The 27,097-nt window shown below is 33.3% G+C and overlaps 1 protein-coding gene across 7 annotated transcripts in view; it reads right to left on the minus strand.

Annotated features, from left to right (window-relative positions):
* Nucleotides 1–27,097, minus strand: part of Pign (phosphatidylinositol glycan anchor biosynthesis class N) — a 118,553-nt gene that overhangs the window by 42,385 nt on the left and 49,071 nt on the right. For all 7 annotated transcript variants that reach the window (XR_006848153.2, XR_006848152.2, XR_009225289.1 and 4 more), the window contains 8 exons: nucleotides 24,485–24,563; nucleotides 23,130–23,312; nucleotides 18,423–18,562; nucleotides 15,504–15,603; nucleotides 15,312–15,404; nucleotides 14,078–14,169; nucleotides 8,265–8,373; nucleotides 5,725–5,833 (listed from right to left, as the gene is read on the minus strand). Coding sequence is in view for 4 of the 7 variants with exons in the window: in XM_046428196.2 (XP_046284152.1) it covers nucleotides 5,725–5,833; nucleotides 8,265–8,373; nucleotides 14,078–14,169; nucleotides 15,312–15,404; nucleotides 15,504–15,603; nucleotides 18,423–18,562; nucleotides 23,130–23,312; nucleotides 24,485–24,563 (905 nt within the window). In the remaining 3 variants the exon portion in view is untranslated. The remainder of the gene's footprint in view (nucleotides 1–5,724; nucleotides 5,834–8,264; nucleotides 8,374–14,077; nucleotides 14,170–15,311; nucleotides 15,405–15,503; nucleotides 15,604–18,422; nucleotides 18,563–23,129; nucleotides 23,313–24,484; nucleotides 24,564–27,097) is intronic.

The following is a 27,097-nucleotide window of genomic DNA, read 5'->3' on the forward strand; positions in this document are numbered from 1 at the left end:
ACAGAGTTACAAACTAAAGGAATGAACTGTCTATTCAATGAAACAATATCAGAAAATCTTCCAAACATGAAAAATGAATTGGAAAATCAAATACAAGAGGCTTACAGGACACCAAATTATAAAATCACAACAGATTTATAATTTATACAGAATAAGGAGAAAAATTTAAAAGTCACAAGAGAAAGGAATCAGATTACATACGGGGGAAACCAATTAGGATCTCTGCCAATTTCTCAACCCTGACCCTCAAAGCTCGGAGGACCTGGAACAATATATACTAGGCTCTGAAAGAAAATGGATGCCAACCAGAATCATATCCAGCAAAATTAAGCTTTAGATTTGATGATGAAATAAAAACATTCCATGATAAACAAAAGTTAAAAAGAACTTACAATTAGAAAGCCTGTATTACAAAACATCCTTGGCAAAACATTCCATGAGGAAGAAATGAAAATGATCAAAGGGAGGAACTACACTAAAGGAAAAGCCAATCAAAGGAGAAACCAAATCCAGTTAAAAACGAAAAACAAACAAAATGACTGAGAATACAAACCATGCCTCAATAATAACTCTGAATGCTAATGGCCTGAACTCATCAATCAAAAGACACAGACTGGCAGATTGGATTATAAAAAAGGGTACCCAATAATATGTTGCTTTCAAGAGACTCATCTCATAGGAAAAGAATTCACAGACTGAAGGTGGAAGGTTGGGGAAAAGCACACCACTTAACATGGATTGCATAAACAAGAAGGGGTTTCTATCCTCATATCAGATAAAATAGACTTTAAGCCAGTTCGTCAAAAGGGATAAAGAAGGACATTTCATACTGCTTAAGGGAACCATACATCAATAGGACATAACAATTATAAACATATATGCCCCCAAATATGGAGCATCTCTGTTCATCAAACAATCTCTTCTTGAAATAGAGTCAAATAGACTACAACACAATTATACTGGGTGACATTAACATGCATGTTTCACCACTGGATAGGTCTTCCAAACAAAAACTAAACAAAGAAATTATAGAACTCAATAATACTGAATAACTCAATAAATAATTTAGACTTAACAGATTTATAGAATATTGCATCAATCAATGAGTGAATGTACTCAGCAGCATATGGATCCTTCTCTAAAATATACCATATATTATTCCACAAAGCAACTCTTAGCAAATACCAAAAAAAGAGAGAGAGAGAGAGAGAGAGAGAGAGAGAGAGAGATTCTGCATTCTATCACTTCATAATGAAATGAGAATAGATGTCAATTATGAAATAAAAAACAAAAGCTACTCCAACTCCAACAACTGGTTAACCACTTCTATTTAATGTAGTCCTTGAAACTCTAGCTACAGCAATTAGACAGACAAAAGAAATTAAAGGAATATGAATAAGGAAAGAAGAACTCAAACTATCACTATTTGCTGATGACATGATTCTATACTAAGAGGATCCAAAAAATTCCACCAGAAAACTTCTAGAACTAATAAATGAATTCAGCAAAGTAGCTGGATATAAAATCAACACCCATAAATCAAATGCATTGTCTGTACATCAGTGACAAATCCTCTGAAAGAGAAATTAGGAAAACTACCCCATTCATAATTGCCTAAAAGAAAATAAAATACTTGGGAATTAACCAAACAAAAGATGTGAAAGACCTCTCTGATGAAAACTACAGAACCCTAAAGAAAGAAATTAAAGAAGACCTTAGAAGATGGAAAGATCTCCCTTGTTCTTCGATAGGCAGAATTAATATTGTCAAAATGACCATACTACCAAAAGTGTTATACAGATTTTAATGCAATTTCAATCAAAATCCCAATGACATTCCTCATAGAAATAGAAAAAGCAATCATGAAATTAATCTGGAAAAATAAGAGACCCAGAATAGGCAAAGCAATCCTTAGCAAGAAAAGTGAAGCAGGAAGCATCACAATAAAACCAGACCTTAAACTATACTACTGAGCTAAAACAGCATGGTATTGGCACCATAATAGACATGAAGACCAATGGTACAGAATAGAGGACATAGTGGAGCAGGGGAGTAGAGAATGAAGGATCTTTGATTGGCAAAGTGGAGGGAGGCGCGGGGAGAGGACACAGGGCAGGAAAGATGGTAGAATGAGATGAACATCATTACTGTAGGTACATGTATGACTGCACATACAATGCAACTCTACATCGTGTACAACCAGAGAAATGAAAAGTTATGCTCCATTTGTGTACAATGAATTGAAATACATTCTTCTGTCATGTATAACTAATTAGAATAAAAAAATAACCTCATCCCTACAATATATTTATCCTAAGACTTTTATTCTTTCAATACCTATATATCCACTTTTTGTTCCTTCTATACTTATATATTATCACTGGAAGAATGTTACCTATTTCAATATAAGTATAGATATAAACATGGAATGAGAGAAGGCAGAATAGAACTGTGTGACTAGAATTTGAGGTATCAGTGTAAATGATGATTTCTAAGATACGTACATATATGTACTTGGTATATATATGTGTGAATGTATATGTGCATAGATTTATATGTAAATGCAAATATATGCATATATACTACATACATGAGTATAATTTCTAGTTCTGTCCCTTAGAAGGCCAAAGAAGCAAAGATATCCCAGTAGTGAAGTGTACATTCAAAGGCTAGATCTTGGTTTCTAATATTATTTCCCTACTAAAAAGAAGCACAGTACTCAAAAAGTAGATGCCAGAACTGGGATAGATAGACAAAAGGTAAGCCTAACAAAAGGTAAGCACCACATACAAACATTATCTTAATACTAGAAAACAGGAAAATGCTAACAACAATTTTGGAGTGCTATTACAACACAAAATTAACTACAGTAATACATTTACAAACTTTGAAAAATAATACGAAGTGATGAGTCCACACCAATATTAAACAGAAAAGAGAAGAAATGAATAGGAAATAAGAGAAAACTTGTATACTTAAATATTGAGAGCCTTATGGTATTTGCATCAGAGTTGGAAAAATCACCGTTTTGTAGCCATCACTGCAAAGATTGGATCAGGAAAGAGTCATGAATGGATGCTACATCTAGGGGAAATTTTGATAAGAATACTTGATGATCTTAAGAGTGTCTGCCCCAGACAGCTCATTAGTAAGTCTGTAATGGAAAAATGGCAAAACCTTGATAGAGTGACCGAAATTGACATTACCAATAAGGGACAGATCATGTACCAGATCTGACCCAAAGAAGGATATAACATTATTACACAGTACTCTGGCCAATAAGGCAAAAATCTCAATTTAATTATAAGGAAACATTCAATAAACATAAATTGAGTGACAATCTATGGAGTGAGGTACCATATATATTAAAAATGTCAATGTCATAAAACCAAAGGAAGGAAAATGCCATAAAGGTCATTACTAGGCAGCTGAAAAAATAAGGATGACAGGATAGAATAAAAATTGAATCAATAAAACACTTAAAATTTTTATACACACAGATAAAGGAAAAGAACAAGAAATGAGTGATAGCTTTCTATAATTCTTGTAATGTTCTGTTTTCTTGGTCTTTTTATAGATTTAAAATGAGACATAATGATATATGGATAAAGTCTAGGATTTTAATTTTGTTTTGTCTTCTTCCTTGTGGTTTATTCCTAGGTAGATAAGAAAACTAAGGAACTGAGTAAGGCTACACTGTAAGGACATGAGGTTATGCAACAAGCAGGAGGTGGGCAGCTGCTTAAGAACACCTGATCTCCAATTATTATTCGCCATGTGCTATTTATCTGCTGATATGTATCCTATAGGACTGAATATTTGTGAAGTTACATGATATAAGAGAAAGACTTCTCTTTAATATTATAATTCCTATTGACAATTTTGGGGTTTTCTGTGTATTTCAAAACATGTCACATGAGAGATCATTATATAAATATTCTCCTCACTAGAATATTACTCCGCTATTCCTACAAATATAAGCTCCAACAAAACAGAAATTTGGTCAATCTTTATACATCTTAGGGACCAGAACAGTGCCAGAATACAGTACATACTGAGCACAATGTTTTTAATATGAAAGAGCAGTCCTTTATATTGCTTATGCAGAATAAATGCAAATATTAATCAAGATTATTTAGAAGTAAAGGTAACCGGGGCTGGGGATGTGGCTCAAGCAGTAGCGCGCTCGCCTGGCATGTGTGCGGCCCGGGTTCGATCCTCAGCACCACATATAAACAAAGATGTTGTGTCCGCCAAAGACTAAAAAATAAATATTAAAATTCTCTTAAAAATTCTCTCTTAAAAAAAAAAGTAAAGGTAACCTGTAGAATGCTCTTAATGAAATTTTATATAAGTATCATGTATACTTAAATATAGATAAATAGGTAGATAGCTATTGTTGTACAATAATTACTTTCATTTGAATACTAACCAAGACATCTAGAAAATGAGCAAAACAAAAATTTAGGAGGAATCATGTCTGATTCCTATTGTTACATTTTTAATCCTCTGTTGGACTTTAAAAACAATCCAAGGAGATGTGAGGAGTGCCACCTGCCTATAATCCCAGTGACCTGGGAGACTGAGACAAGAGGATCACAAGTTCAAGGCTGCTTAGCAACTTAGTGAGGCCCTAAGCAACTCAGTGAGACCCTGGCTCAAAATAAAAAATAAAAGGGGATTGGATGTAGCTCAGTGATAAGGTGTCTGTTGGCTAAATCCCTAGTACAACAAAACAAAACAAAGCAACAATAAAAACAATCCAAGGAAAAACATTGGTATCTCTTAATCTTCTTTTCAATGTAAAGTCCCAAAGATTTTTTCCTTTTAAAGGATAGACAATAGAAATCATTTTTTTTTAGTTAAATTGTATGCCAAATCATTCACAGACATAACAAAATGTCTTTTTTAAAAAATTTCCTCTCCCCCCCCCTCTTTAAAAAGAGGGGGGGGGAAGAGGAGAGAGAGAATTCTTTTTTAATATTTATTTTTCAGTTTTCGGTGGACACAACATCACAACATCTTTATTTTATTTTTATGTGGTGCTGAGGATCGAACCCAGCACCCCACGCATACCAGGCGAGCGCGTTACGGCTTGAGCCACATCCCCAGCCCACAAAATGTCTTTTTTTCAGTGAAAAACCGGACTTAAGAGCTTGTTCTTGTCTTATAGTTGGAAGGGAAAGTGTACATCCTTAAATTACAGGTTTGCTTCATACATACATTCCAATGTTCTTACATAAAAGCGCTAGAGAAATATGCTTTAAAACATTTAACTGGCTTTGTAAAATATATAATATGTTGGAAGGTTATCAATCTGTGTTTTTTTCACGAAGGAAACACATAAAATTTAACTGTTTCCTGGTTTCTATATAAGAACTCAGAATTTATGAATTGACATGAAAATTAAACACAAAATCCCCTTCAGGAAATTCTCTTCTCTTCTGGAATGACTCAGTAGATTTTCTCAAATGTTAATAAACAATCTTACTATTAGGTCTTAAATATTCTATCAAGTAATTCTTACTAACACATGGGTTCATAAGAGTTCCATCTTTCTTTGTCAAATTCCAGAAAGAAACAAAAATAATAGCTGGTTATTTATTATTATTTTCCTGCAACAAAATTGTTTCTTTAAATAACAATAATATGGACATAAATGGATCATTTTGAGATAAGGGACTTGATGTAAAGTTATCTCATTTGGTTTGAGTGGCTGCTTACCCAATATTGCCCAGCTCACAACCTGATTCATAAGAGGCAGTCCTTGTTTCTTGAGTAGACTATTGTGGGTACTATACACAACATACATGGAAAGCACTGTGCTCAGCATCTAAAAACACAAACAAAACAGGTCAATAAAAGAGAAGGTGGTGAAAGTCTATCTACCAGGAAAAAAAAAAAAATGCTTAGGAAAGTGCTGAGAACAACTGGAACTGGCCAAAATACTACTAATGTTGGACAAGGTATTGAAATTGGATGAGGGCACCTTCTTGTGGCCAAGGCTAAGCATTAGCATTCCTATACTAAACAAAGGTCCTCCTTTGTAAGTATCACATGAAACACTTTACATTTTCAAGAGCATTTTTGACATATATCATTACAATTTCTATTTGGAAGTATTTGTTATAAATACTTCTTAAAAGTATGGAAACAAAGATGGTGATATGTACATAACTTAGTGCCTTCTCCTTCTGGACCTCTCCTATAGTACTACTGATTTATTCAGTCAACTGTGGTCTGAATATTGATGACAGAGGGAATACACAAAGTATAAATACTCTTCAGAGAATATTTATAAATTAGTATAGAAGTTGACAAACTATAACTCATAGGCTGGTGTCCTATTTTTATAAATACTGTTTTGGTGGAACATAATTACTCCCATTCATTCACCTGTTGTTTTTCTTTGCATTAAAATAGAAGAGTTGAACATCTGTTAAGACTCCATATTACCCATCAATCTAAAAATATTTACTATCTGGTTCTTTAGAAAAATGTTTGCTGAACCTGAACTAGTAGCTTAATTGCCATCTAAGAAATGAGCTAAATTTTGACTATGAACAAACTAAATTCTCTTATTAGAGTTTGGATTAGCGGTCTCACTACCAATGTTTCCTAGAGAAACATTTAATTTACTCTCATATTTTCAGTGTTAAGAAGCAAAACAGAAAACAATGCTGTTGTTAAAGCTATAACATAGTCCTACAATCCTTTTAACCGGAAGATACATTTTGGGGTATCGGGACAGTGCTGGAGATTAAACCCAGGGCCTCATCATGTAAGCCAGGTAAGTGTTCTATCTCTGACTTACAGTCCAGTTTTCTTTTCTTTCTTTTTCTTTTCCTTTTTTTTTTTTTTTTAAATTTTTGAGACAGGGTCTTTTAAAGTTGCCCAGGCTGGGCTCAAACTTGGAATCTTCCTCCTGCCTTAGCCTCTTGAACAATTAGTATTACAGGCATACACCACTGCACTTGGCTTCTAAGACACATTCTAATTTCAGAGATGTTAAAATGGGATAAAAATGTGTCTTAGAGTCAATAAAGTATGGCAGGCAGTACAGGAATTAATGCAAACTAATAAAATGAATGCAAAAAGGAACACTGTAATGGAGTTACCTAACATTTGGGTCTTTCTAACAAAGCATATAACAATTTTAGCAAGACATTCATTCTTTGCTCCTTTAGAATAATAGTCAGAAACATTCATTTCTGTCAAAGTTCTGGTGAAATGATAGGTGAATGCTGTCAAAGCTACTCTGGCTTTGGTGTAAAGCCAGCAAGTGCACCATTTCAAATGAAACATGTTTCAATGGCTTGACAGGATCTTTTTTTTTTTTTTTGGTGCTGGGGATTGAACCCAGGGCCAACTGAGCTATGTCCCCAGCCCTTGACAGGATCTTTGACAAAGCATTTCTTCTCTTTATACAAGTTCTCTAAGAATGCATTTAACTTATCATCTTTTCTGTGGCATATTTTTATTTTTGACTGTTTTGGGAAATATTTTCTATTATTCCAACTCTGTTCTGAGGAAATTTGAGAAGACTCATATGAGTTTTGTTTCTTGTCACTGTTCTAGATGTGGTTATTTATTCACTTAAAAAGAAAAAAAGTAGTTTCAATCTTGATTTCCAACAACCAAAAAAGATAAAACTTTATAAAATATTTCATTATATAATCTCTAAAATTCTCACAGCCCTATTAGATATTATGTCTACTTACAGGTTAAAAACAAACTGAAGTCAAAGTTCTGAAAATTATACATGTAGAATACAGTGCAACTGGGAATTGACTCAATTTTGAAACATGGAGTTTAAAGTTCTTTTCACTACACTAAGGCCACCAACCAAGATGAAGTTTATATTCTCCTAGGGTATCATCTGAGGTCTTAACCTAAGGCTTTTCTTCATATAAATATACTACAGGTTGCTTTCACTTCAAAGAATCTTGTCTCAAATGAGGACAACAGAGAAATTCAGTCCAGAGGAAGCTCTTCTCAGCTCACGTTTTGGTCAGTCCAGATACCTTTTAAATCACTACAAATTCTCTGCTCTCTGTGTATCTTTCAGTTGCCTCTTGTTGACCTTTTTGCTATTTCATACCTTTGGGAGAACCTATTTCTATCTTAGAAATCTTTCTTCTTAGCTGGAGGATATTGAATGACATAAACATAATGGCACATTAAGAACATAATTAAATATGACTATAAGACATATTTTGCTATATCATTGGTATAACACATAGTATTGAAAATCTGCAACTCACCTGTAATAGATGTACCAATAACTCTTCCTTGATAAAACTATTTTTTCTTTTGATGAGAGATGTTATAACAAACAGGGATAGTAGAAGAACCAGCAAGCCTGCACTCATTCTGTTTCAAAATACAATTCACAATTTAAATTTTCTTAAGACATTTCCTGAACACATCATATGATAACATGATGCATTTTATTCTAATATAGAATTTCTCAATCATCTGATTTAATCAAGAAGCAGCAGCAAAATGGACACAGAAGTTTAGCAGGAAATATTAAAAATGTTAGTATAAAACATTTTAAGGATATATTTATTATTTCCACAATTTTTAGTAGCTTTACCTGATTTTTTTAATTCAACTTAAAAATTATTTTACATATACCAACAACTATAATTCTTGGCCTGAACTGAACAAATTTAAAGTAAACAATATAAAAGATAGCTAAATAAATATATTATTAGCATCTATAACATACATTTTTCGACTATGAGCACTTACTTATTCACATAAAAAGTATCACATTTAAAATCTAAATTATTTCTAGCAGGGACAAACAGTTCCTTTCTAGCACTGACCCTGGTGCTTTCCTCAGTTGCCCTGACTAAAGGAAGAGTAGGGCAGTGGTCACAAAGGTGGCATACAGGTGAGTACATTATTATACATTCTTTTTAAAAAAATATTTTAGTTGTAGATGGACACAATATCTTTATTTATTTATTTTATGTGGTGCTGAGAATTGAACATAGGGCCTCACACATGCAAGGCAAATGTTCTACCACTGAGCTACAACCCCAGTAATGAAATAACAGATTATACTTTTCAAGAATACGAGGTATAAATACTTTTCAAGCTACTTCGGGAAATAGAAAAAGAGGGAGAACTTCCAAATTCATTCTACGAGGCCAACATCACCCTGATACCTAAACCAGACAAAGACACTTCAAAGAAAGAAAACTACAGACCAATATCTCTAATGAACCTAGATGCAAAAATCCTCAATAAAATTCTGGCCACTCGGATACAAAAACATATCAAAAAAATTGTGCACCATGATCAAGTAGGATTCATCCCTGGGATGCAAGGCTGGTTCAATATACGGAAATCAATAAATGTTATTCACCACATCAATAGACTTAAAAATAAGAACCATATGATCATCTGGATAGATGCGGAAAAAGCATTCGACAAAGTACAGCATCCCTTTATGTTCAAAACTCTAGAAAAACTAGGGATAACAGGAACATACCTCAATATTGTAAAAGCAATCTATGCTAAGCCTCAGGCTAGCATCATTCTGAATGGAGAAAAATTGAAGGCATTCCCTCTAAAATCTGGAACAAGACAGGGATGCCCTCTCTCACCACTTTGGTTCAACATAGTTCTCGAAACACTGGCCAGAGCAATTAGACAGACGAAAGAAATTAAAGGCATCAAAATAGGAAAAGAAGAACTTAAATTATCACTATTTGCAGATGACATGATTCTATACCTAGCAGACCCAAAAGGGTCTACAAAGAAACTATTAGAGCTAATAAATGAATTCAGCAAAGTGGCAGGATTTAAAATCAACACGCATAAATCAAAGGCATTCCTGTATATCAGCGACAAATCCTCTGAAATGGAAATGAGGACAACCACTCCATTCACAATATCTTCAAAAAAAATAAAATACTTGGGAATCAACCTAACAAAAGAGGTGAAAGACTTATACAATGAAAACTACAGAACCCTAAAGAGAGAAATAGAAGAAGATCTTAGAAGATGGAAAAATATACCCTGTTCATGGATAGGCAGAACAAACATCATCAAAATGGCGATATTACCAAAAGTTCTCTATAGGTTTAATGCAATGCCAATCAAAATCCCAACGGCATTTCTTGTAGAAATAGAGAAAGCAATCATGAAATTCATATGGAAAAATAAAAGACCCAGAATAGCAAAAACAATGCTAAGCAGGAAGTGTGAATCAGGCGGTATAGCTATACCAGACTTCAAACTATACTACAGAGCAATAGTAACAAAAACAGCATGGTACTGGTACCAAAACAGGCGGGTGGACCAATGGTACAGAATAGAGGACACAGAAACCAATCCACAAAACTACAACTACCTTATATTTGATAAAGGGGTTAAAAGCATGCAATGGAGGAAGGATAGCATCTTCAACAAATGGTGCTGGGAAAACTGGAAATCCATATGCAACAAAATGAAACTGAATCCCTTTCTCTCGCCATGCACAAAAGTTAATTCAAAATGGATCAAGGAGCTTGATATCAAATCAGAGACACGCCGTCTGATAGAAGAAAAAGTTGGCTACGATCTACATACTGTGGGGTCGGGCTCCAAATTCCTCAATAGGACACCCATAGCACAAAAGTTAATAACTAGAATCAACAAATGGGACTTACTCAAACTAAAAAGTTTTTTCTCAGCAAAAGATACAATAAGAGAGGTAAATAGAGAGCCTACATCCTGGGAACAAATCTTTACTCCTCACACTTCAGATAGAGCCCTAATATCCAGAGTATACAAAGAACTCCAAAAATTAGACAATAAGAGAACAAACAACCCAATCAACAAATGGGCCAAGGACCTGAACAGACACTTCTCAGAGGAGGACATACAATCAATCAACAAGTACATGAAAAAATGCTCACCATCTCTAGCAGTCAGAGAAATGCAAATCAAAACCACCCTAAGATACCATCTCACTCCAGTTAGATTGGCAGCCATTAGGAAGTCAAACAACAACAAGTGCTGGCGAGGATGTGGGGAAAAGGGTACACTTGTACATTGCTGGTGGGACTGCAAATTGGTGCAGCCAATTTGGAAAGCAGTATGGAGATTTCTTGGAAAGCTGGGAATGGAGCCACCATTTGACCCAGCTATTCCCCTTCTCGGTCTATTCCCTAAAGACCTAAAAAGAGCATGCTACAGGGACACTGCTACATCGATGTTCATAGCAGCACAATTCACAATAGCTAGACTGTGGAACCAACCTAGATGCCCTTCAATGGATGAATGGATAAAAAAAATGTGGCATTTATACACAATGGAGTATTACTCTGCATTAAAAAATGACAAAATCATAGAATTTACAGGGAAATGGATGGCATTAGAGCAGATTATGCTAAGTGAAGCTAGCCAATCCCTAAAAAACAAATGCCAAATGTCTTCTTTGATATAAGGAGAGTAACTAAGAACAGAGTAGGGTCGAAGAGCATGAGAAGAAGATTAACATTAAACAGGGATGAGAGGTGGGAGGGAAAGGGAGAGAGAAGGGAAAATGCATGGAAATGGAAGGAGACCCTCAGAGTTATACAAAAGTACATACAAGAGGAAGTGAGGGGAAGGGGAAAAATAATATAAGGGGGACAAACGAATGTCAGTAGAGGGGGCAGAGAGAGAAGAGGGGAGGGGAGGGCAGGGGAGGGGAGGGGAGGGGAGGGGGGATAGTAGAGGATAGGAAAGGCAGCAGAATACAACAGACACTAGTATGGCAATATGTAAATCAATGGATGTGTAACTGATGTGATTCTGCAATCTGTATATGGGGTAAAAATGGGAGCTCATAACCCACTTGAATCAAATTGTGAAATATGATATATCAAGAACTATGTAATGTTTTGAACAGCCAACAATAAAAAATTAAAAAAAAAAATAATATGGACTCCTGACTTGCTGGTAAATATGTTTTTACTTTAGTGCACTAAAATAATAGGGACACTACAAATATATTATACAGTTTTGCTTTTTCCTCCAATTTTAATCTGTTTCACATGCGTCTTTGTAATTTTTTAAAGAATGAAGTTGCTGTGATAGATCAAGTACAGAATAAAAATTTCTCCACAAACCAGGAATTAAAATAAAGAAGTTACAAATGTAACTATAGCAAGAAGCCAACATATAGTTAAAATCACTGAGCAATTTAAATTTACAGAAACATTATTTTAAAAATACAAATTAGATTTTTTATATTTGAATAGGTTTATTTGCTTCCTGCAGTCATCTTTATATGCAAGAGGCAAATTTCTATGGACTAATTATATACTTTCTTTTTCTTTTAGTATAAAATAAATTCTGCTTAACTGTCAATACTGTTTGAGCAGGACTAATAGGCAAAGACTGATAAAATAAAACGGCTTTACAAAAGCAATAGAAGAGCTCAAAGAGCAATCTTCAGTAAGAAATAAATGAAAATATTTAAATTCATTTTCTCACATACTATTTATAGTTTATGATAGTTGCAAAATGTTTGATAACACTATTTAATGAAGTATGGCTTAGACAGTATAGTCTTGAAATTCAATATAATTATTTTGTGTTCTACTAATAAACTGACTTCTTGAGATAATTCCTGATGTATTGCACATTGATTTTCTTGCACCAATGAAAAAAATGTGCAGAAACTCCTAAATTACAGCACATACTTTAAAAAATCAATATTTTTTGCTAAAATAGATATATCCTCATCTATTAAAGATTACATTAAAATGTATTTTAAATGCTTATAGAATTCAGAAGACAGTAACAAGGATGATGACATCATTAGAAAAGAAGAAAGGAAATGTTAAATGAAATAATGATCATTTAGCTTGCCAAGTACACAGAGATACACAGACACACACAACTGGTAGGTTATTTAATAATTTTAAAATATGGTTAAAAGATTTAGATTTATTTTGGTTATATTGAGGGGAAATAAACACATCAACAGAATGAATAACTTAGGTAAGATACATAGAAAAGTTGTCCAAGTAAATAGTTTGGTGCCATAAAGATCTTTATATTCAGATCAGAGAAAAATTCTTTTTTCTAAGACATTTTAGTGTGAAAGGCAAAGTCAAACGCAAAGAAGGATAACACAATAGTTTTTGGACCTTTTTCCTTAACAACAAAACATTTTATCACATGAAGCTAATTTTTTTTTCCAATTCCCCAATACATGAAAGAAAGAAAATCTAGACTTTCGAGGGAGTATTATGGTTTGGATATGAAGTATCCCCCGAAAAAGCTCACATTAGAAACATGGTATCCAATGTAGCAATGTTCAGAATTAAAATTATTAAATTATGGAGCTAAAATCTAACCAGTGAATTAATCCATTTGATGAATTAATAATGTGATGGACTACATGGGCATGGATGGTGAGTCACTGAGGGTGGGCTCCTGGGGACCATGTTGTCCCTGGCTCCTTTCTCTCCCTCTCTCTGATACCTGGCTATCATGAGCTGATCAGCTTTCCTCTGACAAGCCCTTTGGCCATGACATTTTGCTTTTACCTCAGGCCAGGGCAATGGAGTAGGCTGACCATGGATTGAGTCCCTGAAACTGTAAGTCCAAAATAAACTTTTCCTCATCTAAGTTGTTCTTTTCAGATATTTTGGTTACAGAGAACCAAAAAGCTAAAAAACATGGGACATTATCTTAAATTACATTTTTTAATAGAATTTCATTTTCTGTGTGTTTGTGATATTGTTAAGTTTCCATTGTTTGGCACAATTTTATTGTTTGTGCTGGAATGGAAGCATCTCCAAGGAGACTTGATGATTTTAGCTTAGGCCAAAATCATGACTAATAATTTGATATTAATATTTTCATGTCTAGTTTGCTTATTTATTATTTTTATGTGGTGCTGAGGCTCAAACCCAGTGCCTCACATGTATGAGGCAAGCGCTTTGCTACTGAGCCACAACCCCAGCCCTAATGCTTAGTTTGTTCATATGATTTTAAACTCATAATCAAGATTGGGTTCAAATTTCATAGTATTGACTGAGGGGAAAAAACTACTGAAAAGAAAAGAAGATACTGTTCATACACCAAAGAGAGATCTGGCTTTCGACCTACAACAGGCATCAGTGGGAACACTGCCAGGAGCAAAGAGAAGAAAGTCCAACTCAAGGAGGTGACCTAAAATCAAGGGAAAAAAAAGTCATCTTTAGACAAATATTGTTTATCTTCAGACAAATATAGTGAAACCTGCTTTCAGTGTTTCAGGCTACCCAACTGTGAAACTAAAAAGAAAATGCAAAGCCTTAGAGCCATTTGCTTTATTTTTTATTTTAAATTTCTTTTTTAGTTGTAGGTGGACATAATACCTTTATTTTATTTATTTACTTATTTTTATGTAGTGCTGAGGGTCAAATCCAGTACCTCACGCGTACCAAGCAAGTGTTCTACCACTGAGCTACAACCCCAGCCCCCAGCCATTACTTTAAAAAGTAATAGAGTAACTGTTGGTGATGGACCTGATCCATAGTGGGTGCTGAATTCAGTACAATATGAGCATTATCTCACACAACAAGTAAATGAAATAGGATTTAAGCTTGGGCCTGATATTTTAAAACAAGTGTTTTCTTAATGTTATACCATATATTGATAATGGCATCTATAAGAAAACTACTACTGCTGCTGCTGCTGCTGCTGCTACTACTAATATTTACTAAATTTTAATTGAGTCTAGAAGAGAAATAAGTATAAATACTATTATAATTAATTAAGACAAAACTGATCAATAATTCCATTAATTAGAGATTTTTGTAAATTCTCCAAGGTAGAAGATATGTTTATCCTCTGTCAAAAGTATCAAAGTGGAAACATAAGAGTGTTCTTTGTAGAAATACACTATAATTCTCTACCTAGCTAAAGGAAGAGTATATAATGAATACATATTTCTCTGGTGAAAAATTGAATGGTTCAGGCCCAAGAGGGAGGTGATTTCTCAAGACTCACTTTCAGAGTACAGTCCCCTAAGCCACTGCCCTGTTCTGAGTAGCTTTCTCCATCATTTAGATATTTAAAGCTGAAGGAATCCAGGAAATGCTTCACAGAAGGGCAAACCCGATCTGCTTCTTCAGCATTTCAATTACCACATAATTGGCTCATTCTGATATGCAAGTCTAAGTGAATCACTGAAACCTAAAGCCAACATGAGGCCTCCTGTCAAAAGGACCAGACTCTTTAAGGACACATGCTACCTTTTGGTTTAAAAACAAACAATTCCTTGAGTTAAATACATATAATCTGTTCTATGTCAAAATGAGTACTTATACCTTTGCTCGCATCCACAGCTGAGTGAGAAATGGCCAGCCCGCAAATATAACAAGTCCAGCTGTAAGCATATAGCGGTAGAAAAAACTGAGAACCTGGTAATGCATTCCAAAAAGAATGGAAAATGAGGTCACTGAATACCAGTTACATACATATGAAAGAAATCTGGAAATGTAATCTGGTAAATTACTTACTAATACTTCAATTCCCAAGGTACAGATTAACAGGTGCCCAACAAAATGGCTCAGAGGAAAGGTCAATAGTGATGCAACAAGGTCTTGAATAACTTGAAATCTGTTTTAAGAGATTATTTATGAAGAATATTTATACTCTGCATTGAACTAAAAAAGTCAAATAGCAAAAAATTAAAAAAAAACTTTGCACAAATCTAAAAATCAGGAAATTTTCCACTCATAGATTATTTTAAAAGTAAGATAAATTCCAACAGATATATTTCAATGGCTTTGGCTCATACAATTTGGGTGAAGGGCAGTCCACAAGTATTTTGGAAAAAATGTAATTTTTGAATTAATTTGAAATGATCACAAAAGTTTGCCTGGTTTCTTTTTTTATTCTTTTTTTTTTTAACATTTTTTAAAATTGTTGTTGAACCTTTACTTTATTTATTAATTTATTTATATGGGGGGCTGAGAATCAAACCCAGTGCCTCAAACATGCAAGGCAAGTATTCTACCACTACGCCACAATCCCAGCCCAGTTTGCCTGGTTTCTATAAACATTAATGACAATAAATGAGCCTTATCTTATTTAAGTTTAAACACAGGTACATACAATTACAGATGTAATACCAGAAGTAAAATATAATGAACCCACACCTAGGCAATCTTATATTAAAATCTCAATCATCTTCATGAAATAAAGGTAGGTTTTTCCTCACCTAGATAACGGAAAATCCCAATTGCACTTTATGGTTGAGCTAAATAACCTTTTCCAAACTCAATTTAAGATGTCATTAATTGTACAATAATTGTATTTGGGAATTTATAACCATAAAAAATGTATTATATATTCAATAACTTTTATATTTTATTGCTGGCAAGAAAAACTTTTAACATTTGTAGTACATTAAGTGGGTAATTATAAAAGGTCAGTATCATTTACTTTATGACCTTTTTCTGATTGAAAACAATGGCTGCAGAATTTTATCAAACTATTAATAGGAAAGGAAAGGAAATACCAGTCCATGTAGGAAAGGAAAGCTAATACCAGTCAAAAGATTATTTTTTGTTTCCAATAGTGGATAAGTACAGAGTAAAAAGAGATTATTCTATATAATCAATTTGAAGATTATTTTCTAGGAGGAAAACGAATTTTATGTTTCATTTTCCATATAATCTATCAAAAATATAAAGATGGAATATAAAATACTTTCAAAATCATAGCTTCCCTTAAAATTTAAACATACATGTTATCTTCATCATTAGGAAATTTATAGGAAAAAAATGTAAAACTCTTGTAAAACATGTTTTCAAAATGTGTTATCTTCATTTAATAATTCAGAGGCATTCTATAGCAGAATAGAATTTTCTTCTTTTTGTTTTTTTGGTACCAGGGATTGAACCTACGGGTGCTTAACCACCGAGCCACATCCCTAGCCCTTTTTTGTATTGTTTTCAATAGTGAATAAGTACAGAGTAAAAAGAGATTATAATGAATTATACAGGGTCTTGCTGAGTTGCTTAGGGCCTTGGTAGGTTACTAAGGCTGGCTTTGAACACGCAATTCCCCTATAGGTGCGCCACTGTGCCTGGCTAGAATAAAATTTTCCACAAGGATAAAAAAACCTTTCAAAAATTATAAAATCAGGGAAAATGACATTAGAAAAAAATCTGAACTAAATAAGCATATCCAACAACTCTATCCTTTCAAATGGAGAAGTAACAGTATGTTCTTTGGTCAATGTCTTTATGCCTATGTTTAAAAATAGTTACTAACCTAAACATTTTAATACTATTTTTATTTTTATATTTAAAAACTAAAACATTTTTAATACTTCATGTTTTTAAATAATGGAAGAGCTATCAAAGCTAGTCATCAAAAATTAGAATAGTCAGGCCTTGTGGTATACACTGTAATTCCAGCTACTTAGGAGGCTGAAGCAGGAGGATCACAAATTCGAGGCTAGCCTAAGCAACTAAGGGAGGTTCTGTTTCAAAATAAAAGAAATAAAAAGGGTTGAGATGTAGCTCAGTGATAAAACAACACTTGGTTCAATTCTTAGTACTACAAAAGAAAAAAATTAGAATAAAAATATTCATAGTGTTATGATGTACAGGTAAGGCAATCTTGAGGATATCCTTATTTTAGGTTCTCACCCCCTGGTCAGCTTTAAGGGTGTAGTTTTCTGAGAGGATATTTTGATAAGCAAGACTAAGTTTAAGTTCCACTTTGCTTATGTAAATATAGAAATCCACAAGATCTCCAACATGATTCTGGCTGTCTTTGAACATGAATCAGTGGTTTTACGTAAAAGTGCTTAAAACTCACCTTACATCCTTCCTTTTGAAGCTTTCTAGAATGGTGACAATCCATTTTAAGTCCAACTTGTAAGGAAGTACTATAAAGTACTTAAAGTACTGACAGCACATGTGAATGATAAGGACTAATCTGTCAGTATACCTTACTGTATTAGACTTAACTACAAAGTTTCACTTATCTAGGCTGAAAGGTTGAGCAGGAAAAGAGGGGGAGAAATTTACAGGAAAAAAAAAATGTAAATTTCTTTGTAAGACATGAAGATATTCTGGACTCTGAGATGGTGAAACATGTTCAAATATGTTATTTTATGCCCAGTACAATCAATGTTAATTATGTTATTTTTATTCCACATTTTTTCTTATAAAAGACACACAAAAAAGGAAACAGGGTAACTGCTATCTCAGTGTAATAAAGATGAAGCCAAAAGGGAAAGGTAAAATAAACAGAATGTTTATATGCAACATTTACATAGTTATAAATAAAGTGAGAGAGTTTAGAGATTTGAGAATATTATAAATATCTTTGATGATGTATGCCTCAGAAATCTAATGCATTTTAAATGTAGATTTAGCTGTCAATGAAGTGAAAAACAAGGCAGTAAGATAGTTACTTACTCTTTTAGAACTGCATACCATATTGGCACTGGCAACAAACAATATACATAGTAAGTCCAGGGACAGGCTTGAATCAGCAGGAAGAATGTTACTAAAATGCCAATAGCTACAAAACTACATGGCAGGAGATGGCTTGCTTTCTGAAAATCAAACATAATATTGAAACGCTTCCAACAACCTATGCTAATTGATAGGCTTTTAAGAGATTTTATAAAGTGAAGAAAACATTTTACTGTCTTTCAATAGTTCTACAATTAGATGATAAATAAAAGAGCTACATTAAAAAACAAAAGAAAATAATCTGTCATTTGAGGAACATATTACAGAAGAAAAAACTGGATATTTTGGGATTGTTACAGTTAGACAATTCTGAAGTCACAAGTGATCATGGTCCTAAAGTCTGTTTATAATAATAAATTGTTCAAAACTTAACGTATTCTCTCAATTTTATAAATGTTTACAGAAATTTCTGGATAACTCAAAAGCTTATTTAATCCATAATACATTATAAGACTTAATGTTCATTTAGAACAATGTTTCTATTTATTCAAACTACAATTTGACATGCTACCCAGGCTACTCCACTGCCCAACTACCACAGGTCCTTTCAGTCATATCTACTCTTCCCAACAACCTGCCAAACAAGGGAGTTCCTTCAAAGTACGTCACCATTGATAATCTCCATGGGTCAGGCAGGCCAATGGATGCTCTGGGCCAGTTACATCAATAAGTATAATAAAGACTTTCAGAAGAGTTAAACACAGCTGGAGAGAAGAAGGGGTGGAAAGGAAACATGGTACTCTTCTGCTTCCATTTCATGTTTTTTCTGTTTTTCTGTTTTAGCCAAAGCTAAATGAGGTAACAATAAACAACTACTTTCTGAAAGTAGGGAATTTCAAGGAGGAAAAGGAAGAGATTCTTTTCCTTTTTTATAGTTCTTCCCTGCTGCATAAAATGTTATCAAAAACAAGTAAGAATTAAGCATAAACTAGGACATAGTTGTAAAGCGGGGGGGCTAACCCACAATATTGTAACTAAGAGTTTGGAGCTGGGTAGATCAGATTTCATACCCTAGCTCCCATACTTTCTCACTGTGGGAATCATAAGTATTAAAGCTTTCTGAGACTTAGTTTTATCCCATCTATAAAATGGGAATAATTTCATACCTACTTAGCAATGCTTATAATGCTTACATGAGATTAAATAAAGAGCTTAACAAAATGCCTAGAATATTACTACTACTTAGTAAATGATGGCTACTGTTATTACTTTTATTTTTATTCTCTTTCCTCTCCTTCTTCTCTTTTGCATTAGTCCCAGGTCATTATAAAAATCTGTTAGTGATAGCACTGGAAAGAGAGAAGTGAGAGTCAGTAATGGTCCAAGGGAAAGCAAGAGTAGTCATGGGATGAAATAAGAATATTTGGTTATAAAGCAGAAGACATCTGAACTAGCAAGGGATAAGGAGAAGGTAAGCATATATCAAAATTAAATACAGAACTTAATTAAGGAGATGTAGAAAATTACATTTCAAGGAAAAAAGATTACTCACTGCATTTGCCTATAATAGTAAATAAATCAGAAATGACTCTAGGATCTGGGGAACACTGTCTTGTAGAAGTGACATAAGCTTTAGAGTCACACCTAAATTTAATTCTGATGCTACCATTCTATTTGCTTGTCAATTTGACTAAACCATTTAGCTTGTCTGAAACTGTTCCCTCATCCAACAATGGATGATAATATCTGTTGCAAAGTCATCTCTCATTTTGCTACAGGTGCTCTATACACTTAAAGTTCTTCCAACAGACCATTCTAGCTTACCTCTCTCCGGGCACAGGCTGAGAACATCCTTTTTCTTGTTGGGTTATTCCACCCACTCTTTAAGATTCTTCTTTGGCAATCGCCTCTTCTGCAAAGCTTCCCTACACCCCATTCTAATCAGAACACAGCTGCAACTATCTGACATTCTAACTGCTTTCCACACTTCCCTTCAGCTAATGCTATACACTATGATATATTATTCCTCCTATGAAACTGTTGAGGTTGTATCACTTCTCAACACTGTAAACTCTACACTAAAGGGAAATAAAAATATTTTTGCAAACAGGACCAAAGGATTCAAAATACATGAAATGATCTCAACTGTAATGGTCAGTTTTATGTGTCCACTTGACTGGCTATCATCTCCAATTATTCGAACACTATCCTAGCTGTTACTGTAAAAGGTATCTTGAAGCCATGGTTAAAATCCATAATCAATTGACTTTAAGTATTCCATATTTAGTCTACATAAATGGGTGGGTCTGATTCAATCAGCTGAAAGACTTTAAGGGTAGAATTGAAGCTTCCCTAAAATACAAATTTCATCCACTGGTTGCAGCTTTAGTTGCTATCTGCTTGTCCAGCCTGCCTTCCTGATAGCCTGACCTATGGATTTAGGACTTAGTTAACCAATCCCCACAATTGAAAAGCCACCTCCTACATTAAATGCTTAATATATATTTCCTACTGATCTCCCAATTTTCCACTTAAGTGAAAATGTTATAGTTCAGCATTTAAAGCCTTTGACTTCCTTGGGCTGTACTGTCAGTATATCTCTTATCAGTCACTTGAACAAACCTACTACATTCTACCCAAATTTATTTTGAAGTTACTATAGCATTGAAACAATGAGAATTTAAGTGTTAGAAAATATGAGTTTTGTCATTTAGAACACTCAGGACAGTCTTGGGTAGTAGGGCTCAATAAAAACTTACCATCCCCAGCATAACAGTCCATTTTCCCAGCTTTGCCTATTTTCATCATTCAATTTGCTTTAATTCTCATCCTCTCCCTACAGTCTATTAAACTTTTACCAAAACTTACTTCTTCCTTGCTATCATCACCTTAGTTAAAGTGAGTTCACCTTTATTTAAAATGATAATCTTAACAGGAAAGACAGTAGAATGAAATGGACATAACTTTCTTATGTTCACATATGAATATATGACCGGTAAAACTCTACATCATGTACAACCACAAGAATGGGATCCTAATTAGAATAAGTTATACTCCATGTATGTATAATATGTCAAAATATACTCCTCTGTCATGGGTATCTAAAAAGAACAAATTAAGAAATGACAGTCTTTATATCATCTCACTTAACTTATATTAAGGTTGTTTTTTGTAATGGAGTATAGTGTACCAATATCTGGTAAGTTGGTTATGTGTGCACATATCTTACCTACTTAATTCTAAGATCCTTAATGTCAAAATCTGAACTATGTATCTCTTTGCATAGTCTACATATTATCTAGCATTGTACTATACACTCAATGAATATTGGATACATTCTCCAGATGAATAAAGAACTATCAGGTATAAATCTTGCTGACATATCAATGTAAAAACATCATTTCCTTTCCCAAGGACCTGAACATCAGGATAAAGATAAAAAAGCAATATTTGGCACAAAATCGTGTGGGATTAAAATCTTAGTTCTTCACATTATAGCTGAGTGGTCTTTAGCAATGCTAGTCACTTAATTACCCTCAGCTTCAGGTTCTTCTTTTTTAAACAGAAATTATAATGTTTACCTTAGCACTGTTATGAGTCTTGGTTAGTAGAATATATTTAAAGTACCCAGTAGACTGTCTAGATATACCCATTACTAAAACACAGTAATTTCTGTGTTTTTTCCTACCATGCACAGGAAATTATTCCTATTTTACTCAACATCACATATATTCAAATAATTAAAATTACTTGCGGGAAATTATATAAGATACGCAAGCATTGTGACAAATTGAAATAAACACTAATGTTCTGCCCTCCATTACAGAAAAATAAAATGTAAAATTAGAAAAGTTATCATTGGAAATGTTTGCAGTCTACTATTATCAAAAATATAACATGAAAATATATTACTCTTTAGAGGATTTGGGCACTGTAATTATTATTAGAATGAAGAAAAGGAAATATAAGTGGCATATTTTCACTGGTAAATCCTGGTTAGCAATTTATTTTAAATAAGAGAAGTGTTTCAATGCAGTAAAACTATATATGTACTATTATATTTTCTGTGTTTAAAGAGGTTTTTTAAATGTTTTTCATTGAAATTACAGTAAACTAGGGTACATTCTTAAACAGAAAGTTCTATTAGAATTTGGTATTTTGAATAATTTCAGAAAGTTGAAGGAGAAATAAATTACAGAAAAATATACATTACTCAGAAATATTTGGAGCAAGTGATCATAAATTTTCAGCTTACAGAAAATTACAGAAAAATATACATTACTCAGAAATATTTGGAGCAAGTGATCATAAATTTTCAGCTCCTAAACTGATAAGCAGATAAGGTTAATTACATTGCTTTGAAGTAGTTTTCTGATTACCTATACTGGAAAGATATAAAATACTTATATTAAATAGTTACAAAAAAGAGCAGAAATCAACATCATTAACTATAGAATTTAAATTATTTATGTAGATTATAGCCTTCATATGTTACAGGACTAATATTAATATATCTTCTTACCAAATAAAGAACTAGAGATAACAAAAGAGATCCAATATACCAATACAAACAAAGAAAAATAAAGAGTTGACTTAGCACAAAGACTTACACATTATATGAACTCACTACACATAATTTGGTTAAATTTCTTTCGTTAGTGATTGTTATACCATCATGTAAATCTTCATTATATTTTCTGAACCTACCTTAACTTCTTTACTAATACTTCTTGTTAGGTTGGAATGAGACTTGATGATCAGCAAAGAAACATAAGAAGTCCAACCCACAAAACCAATAGCAACACTGATGCCCAAGAAGAATCTGTCATAAGTGTGATAATAGGACAATCCTTTTAATGCAAGATGAATCAGTTCTGTGCAAAGGGAAACCTATAGAGGAAAAAAAAACATATAACTTGCACCTGGAAAGAATAAGAAAATCTAAATTTCAAAGAAAGAAAAAAAGTTTCTAACAGCTAAACCACTATAGTAAATCAGAGTGAGCTTATAGATGACAAATTTAAGAATAGATTTTGTCTAAGAATATTCTTGCAAGTACAAAAAAAATTCCAGAATACAATTAACTTTTAAATCTTGATGAAAAGGGGCATTTTAATGTAAATCATTTAAGATACATATGTAGTATTCTAAAATAATTCTTTTTGCAGAAATGATCTTCAGATGACACATAGAAGAAATGAAGGTTCTCTACTAAAGGTGCCAAATAATGGAGATTCCCACAATGTGTGAATGTATATATGTGTGCATGTACACCCCCACACATCCCTTTATATCTTTTCATATCAAATGACTCAAGACCATTATAAAACATCACTAAAATAGCTTACTATTGCAGAGGAAAAGAAAAGCTTATCATTTAAAATCATAATAAAAAACAAACATTGGAAATGCATGGTTTCCAATTACTTGGGCACTTTTATAAAATGAAAACAGAATTCTTTCTTACTTTAAAAGTATATGAACATTTAATTAAGAAAAAAACTAAAGAAAAACATGGGGAAGGAGTTGGGAAGAGTCAAAACTTCAGTATGAATCATTAGATCTTCATTTTTTTTTTTCCTGGCACTGGGGATTGAACCCAGGAACTCAAACATTCAGGGTAAGTGCTCTATCACTAAGTTACAGCCCAGTCCTTTTTCACTTTATTTGTCCAGGCTGATCTCAAACTTGCCATCTCTGTCTCAGGCTCCTGAGTAGCTGGGATTTGAGCCTCGCACCCAGCATTATTAGACTTCTGATAGTGCAATGACACATGCATGGCATTCTAAAATATTTTACATAAGAAAGTGACAGTAACTTGAAATTTATTTTCTCATTTTAAAAAATGGGAATAAGGTTCATTTCTAATGCTAAGTCAGTAAAGTGCGCCCATAATATTATCTGAAATAAAGAGAAGTATGTCCATGGCCAAAGCAGATCCTCAGGAAAGTATCCTGGCCTGCCCAATGTGCTGCTGCTCTTCATCACCATACCTTGCCCTTCCCCAACTCTGAAATGCTAATCAGCTATTTATGTCCACAACACCTGGATACTTTACTTACCGCTTCATCAAACTTTCCCTGTTTTATGTACAATCTTGCTTTTCTTAAAATGTCTACCTGTTTAGAATCAGAGAGCAACCTACAAAAGAAAAAGAATACGTTTAAAATGTTTTCTCATTTCAGTTACATTTGCTCTTGACTTTTATTTTCACTTGAAAAAAAAAGGATAGTGAAAATTGAGAAAACAAAAAACAAAACAAAGCAAAAATGCAAGAAAGAAATCTTAAACTAAATTGTATTACTTCTGGCTGTTTGAACTCTTCTAAGAAATAGCTTATAGCTAGATCTAGTTTTCTTGACCCAAAGTTTTAACTATAAAACTACACTATGAAAATCACATAAGCCAACTTTATGAAGAAATGTTAAGACCCTGACAAAGATATTCTGGTTAAATCAAAGTAATTAATGGAATACAGAGTAAATGGCATAAGTTCTATCACTAAGCCCTCATGTGTTTATGGCAGACATGAAACACAAGGCAGGACCATCAATGCATTTTTCACTCCCAACCCAGACAGAACCTAACCAACAATGCAAGTCAGTGAATAACCCGAACTTATTATACTATGCAATATATGGGGAAATACTAAAATATACAGCATTGCCTGAAACTATAGAAACTGAGGAAACATAATAATGAAACAAGTATGTACATTTAAACACAAAATTGCAATACAGAGCTTAACTAAACCTACACTCCTAAACTTAATATATTAATGTTTAAAAATTATAGGAAGTAAATATTTTAAGCAATCATTACTAGTTTCAGGTGGGAGGGTCAGACACTTATTTCAGAATCTGAGATTCTTGTCTAGAAAACGCACACCAAGGGGGTAGAGAGAGAAGAGGGGAGGGGAGGGGAGGGGAGGGGGGATAGTAGAGGATAGGAAAGGCAGCAGAATACAACAGACACTAGTATGGCAATATGTAAATCAATGGATGTGTAACTGATGTGATTCTGCAATCTGTATATGGGGTAAAAATGGGAGTTCATAACCCACTTGAATCAAAGTGTGAAATATGATATATCAAGAACTATGTAATGTTTTGAACAACCAACAATAAAAATTAAAAAAAAACGCACACCATTTAAAATTTTATGTTTTTTCAGAAAATTTATTAATCTTAGGTGCCTATCTATTACTTCCCTTAGAGTTTTATGGGAGACTCTGATAAAGAATCTGTGCCTATTTCTAAGAGCTATCAGATAGTCCAATCCAATCAGCAGGTTCTCATATTTTAGACTCCAGGAAAATTCTCCTCCCCGCTTATATTATTGGAAATTGGAAGGAAAAAGTACCAAGAAGCAGGAATACATGAAAGAAGAACAAGCGACTTCAAAATGTTGCCTTGATCCATTCTCTATCCCTTCAGACACCAAACATCGTTTGGGAATATTTTCCTGGAAGTTTTAGAAATTAAATTACTGAGCCAAAGTGAACAGACATTTTTTGAAGATGCTAAGTTGAATTTCCCAAATTTCTAAAAAAGACTTCTAGTTGATCTTTTTCCTTTTGCTTTGATCCACTCAGATTCTTAAATTACCGAGTACACCATCAACTTCCTTGTAACTGATACAGGCTTATTGTCTATTTCATCAATTCTGATCTTGCTAGACTATTGATGACACTCTCCTTCTATTCAACTTAATTTCCCATTATCCAAAATGTATACCATCTGCTAAATAAGGTTAAACTCTTTGTTCTTCATCTATCATGTATTTATATCTGAGTTCTTACTCACAAAGATCTTCTCTGCTTTCCAAAATCAAATCTTCATCATTCATTATGGTCCATTCCAAATCTCACCTCATACCACTAACACTTTTGTGTGGTCTAATGATCAGTTTATTTTCTTTCAACTAAATTATAACCTCTACATGGATCAAGATAATAATATTCATTAATTTGCCCAGTAATACTTAGCCAAGTGCTAAGCACATACAATAAATCAATAAATCTTAATTGGTTAATATGCTATCAAAATTCTGTAGACCTAAGAAAGGAAAAAAGTAAGAGAATGGAATACATTGCCATTCTTAAAGTATCTAAGGATTTGCTAAATTAAATAAAAAGATGAAAAGGAAGATTTTCTGAAACCAATTACTTATGCTAACTTAAGAGGCCTTCTCAAGTATTAAGAATGAAAGAAGAAACATTTATGCTACATTATATTAAGAGTACTCACATAAAGAAACAAGTCAGGCTAATTTATAATTTTTCATAAATGGACTATTAATAAATCTTGAGACATATCAAAATAGACACACCAAAAGCCTGCAATATATCTGAAAATCATCAAAATATTCTGTATAAACCTCACTATGGCCCCATGACACTTAAGACTCATAAAATTGTCCCCAATATAAATTTCTTAAAGTTTCATATCAAGTTGAGAAGGGATATGAAATAAATATTTTTATTTATAACATATTTTAAACATAAAGAACTTTTTGAAAAACAAATTCCAGAATATAAAGTAAAACACACATATTTTTGTAATAAAGAAAACAAACAAAATAATAATAAGTAAAGGGAACTGGGAGGGGAGTAGTGAAAAGAATATCACGTACAAATGAAAATAAATAAGGGAGCTCTGATACATAATTATGAA

This window comes from Marmota monax, unplaced genomic scaffold, assembly GCF_021218885.2.
Source record: "Marmota monax isolate L192 unplaced genomic scaffold, Marmota_monax_Labrador192_F-V1.1 WCK01_AAM20220418_F8-fsc00201, whole genome shotgun sequence".
Classification (NCBI taxonomy): Eukaryota; Metazoa; Chordata; class Mammalia; order Rodentia; family Sciuridae; genus Marmota; species Marmota monax.